The 3044-nt window shown below is 43.2% G+C and overlaps 1 protein-coding gene across 1 annotated transcript; it reads left to right on the top strand.

Annotated features, from left to right (window-relative positions):
* Positions 1 to 542: 542 nt before the first annotated feature.
* Positions 543 to 2612, top strand: LOC147711766 (zinc finger protein 862-like). Its single transcript, XM_086920234.1, has one exon. The coding sequence runs from the start codon at positions 543 to 545 to the stop codon at positions 2610 to 2612; it is 2070 nt and encodes a 689-aa protein (XP_086776360.1).
* Positions 2613 to 3044: the final 432 nt, after the last annotated feature.

Here is a 3044-nt window from a genome sequence, read left to right as displayed (position 1 = left end):
GTAGTACCATATATACTTACCCATGTTTTCTTCTGTTGCAGGTTTCACAGCCAGGTTTCACAGCCAGAACCCCAAACATTTAAAGAGGCGCACGTGAGTGCAAGCAGAAGAGGTAATTGTTGGGTTGAGTTAAACTGTGGTGCGTCTTGAACATTCTAGTACCATATATACTTACCCATGTTTTCTTCTGTTGCAGGTTTCACAGCAAGAACCCCATACATTTAAAGAGGCGCACGTGAGTGCAAGCAGAAGAGGTAATTGTTGGGTTGAGTTAAACTGTGGTGCGTCTTGAACATTCTAGTACCATATATACTTACCCATGTTTTCTTCTGTTGCAGGTTTCACAGCAAGAACCCCATACATTTAAAGAGGCGCACGTGAGTGCAAGCAGAAGAGGTAATTGTTGGGTTGAGTTAAACTGTGGTGCATCTTCAACATTGTAGTATAACAGTTTGCATTCATGAGCTAGGCGTCAACGTAAGCCATGTTTCCTTATTTTGCAGGCTTTGTGGGACAGCAGGCTCAAACCGGCGGGTACGGAAATGTTCAAGCGCAAAGCTGTAACTTCGGGAGAGTGCAGTGCTTCACCACAAAGGAAGAAATGTTGCCTTGTATTCAAGGAAGAGTGGATGAAGGAAATTGTGGAGGCTGAGACACAGAAGTCACGAAGCAAGGTCCGCATGCAACTCGGGGAACTATTTCAATACAGTCCAGATGTGGGCTTGATTTGCAGAGCATGTGCCGAAGCCAAGATTGTTGGGGACTTTTCCACAGGGAAGAAATGGAGTGATGGCTGGAAACTGGACTACATGAAACGCCATCTACTTAGCAAAGTACATGAGTCTGCCTTGGTGATATTGAGAAGCAGAAGTGCTGCTGCCAGGTTTGGTTTTGGAGTACGGGCAATGCTGACAGAAACTGCCACTGACAAAGCAAATAGAATGGAAGTAGTTGAACGCCAAAGATCTATGCCTGAGGAGATAAAGATTCTCATCAACAACGTGTTGCTGGCAATCAAGATGAACACTTCAATGTTATCTGTACAAGACATCCATGACCACTTAGCTTTGTATGTGAAGATACCAGACAGCTGGAGGAGCAAGAACTATGCTTTTGAGTTCCTTGAGGCCATCAATAGCGTGATACACTGTGAAGCTATGACAGAACTTCGGCAAGCTTTGTATCACACCTTGATAATTGATGAGAGCACAGATATTTCTGTTACAAAAATGCTCATCCTGTACTTCAAGTTCCGACCTGTAACATCAACTGAGCACAAAACACAGTTTGGGGGCATAGTGAAGCTTACTAGCTGTAATGCTGAGGCTATCACTACTGCCGTGAAAGAATTCTACACTGCCAATGATATGGACCTCATGAAAATGGTCATGTTCACATCTGATGGTGCATCTGTGATGCTGGGGAAGAATAATGGTGTTGCTACTCGCCTTAAACAATCCATTCCTCATCTAGTTGAGCAGCATTGTGTCGCACATCGAGAAGATTTGGGAATTGATGATGCCTGGAAGAGGGTTCCAATGATTAAAGAGATGGAGACATTATTGAGGACTGTCTACACTGTGTTCTCCAGATCTCCTGCAAGGAAGTCCAAGCTGGATGAAATTGCATCGGTCACTGAATGTGAAGTTGTCTCTTTTCGACCACTGAATGAAGTCCGGTGGCTTTCAAGGCATTTTGCTGTTGGTGCACTAATTCGTAATTACGAGACTGTTCTTAAGTACTTTGAGCATGAGAAAGTTGAGGAGAATGATCCAATTGCTAAATATTGTTATAAAAAACTATCGGACTCCAACTACCATATTTCCCTTTCAGTACTTAATGACATTCTGGGTGAATTTGCATCTTTGTGCAAACTATTCCAAAAAAGTTCTTTAACTACTGTTGAAGCCGTACAGTATGCAAGAGCAAAGATTGGCCAAATTAAGCAACAGTATTTGGGGGACACTGTATTTTGGAGCAGCAATGTAAGAGAGCTGATGGTGTTGTACAAGGAAAGGCAAGAGTTTGACAGTGGGCCTATTTTGTCTTTTGTTTCCCTTCTTTGTGAGCACATGCAAAAAAGGTTCCCTGAAGGTGAGCTAAAAGAATGGGCAAGTTTTGAGATCCAGGCAATAGCCACACAATCGCACTTTGATTTTGGGACTGAGAATATTGAAAGACTTGTTGAAAAGTATAAAAATGTCTTGGTCCTGGGTGATTGTGAAACACCAGAAGATGTTGTTCGACAGTACAGAGACTATAAATATGTGGTGGCAGAACATGTTAAGGGGGGGTTATTTACCACCTTTCAAGACATGGTGACTTTCACTGTACGCAATGCTGCTCAGTATAGTGTGGTGTCTCAGCTTGTTGATGTCTGTGCAACATTTCAAGCATCTAGTGCAGACTGTGAACGAGGATTCAGCCTCATGAATACTATCAAGAGCAAATTGAGGAAAAGACTAGAGCAGAAGCATTTGGACATGCTGATGAGGACAAAGGCCTACCTCCTGAATGGGAAAGTTGACCTAGACCGAGTTTATCAGCACTGGAAAAATGGCAAGGATCGCCGTGAGAAGCAACCCTGTCACCCATCTAGTGATGGCACTTGACTTGTCTGAACAGCCCTCTCCCTTACTGTGTATATAAGATATTGTATAGGCTTGCAACATTTCCCCACCCAATGAACTGTGCTCTAGTTAAGAATATTTATTAAAATCTTATGATGGTACCACCACTGAAGTCTTGTGCTTTTCTACACTTGAAGTGTACTTGCCAGTGTAACCAATTCATGTCATGGTGTGCATATCCAATTTGCAAACTGCCCTTAAGACCCTTATTGTGGCGCTGTATGTGTGAAAATGCACTATCTTTTCACTTTTTAAAGTAAAATTTTGGAGTGCCATTTGGCGCCGCAGACACGCGCGGTTTGGTTCCTGGCGCACATAGCCATGGTTGCAGCGCACAGAGACCCTCCACTGCCGCACACAGAGGAAAAAAATTAGAGGGAACATTGGTGCTAACACAGTAAATATATGCAGGCA

Source organism: Lissotriton vulgaris, chromosome 5, assembly GCF_964263255.1.
Source record: "Lissotriton vulgaris chromosome 5, aLisVul1.2, whole genome shotgun sequence".
In the NCBI taxonomy this organism is placed as follows: Eukaryota; Metazoa; Chordata; class Amphibia; order Caudata; family Salamandridae; genus Lissotriton; species Lissotriton vulgaris.
Note: the sequence above shows the minus strand (reverse complement) of the source record. Positions and strands in the feature narration are given on the sequence as shown.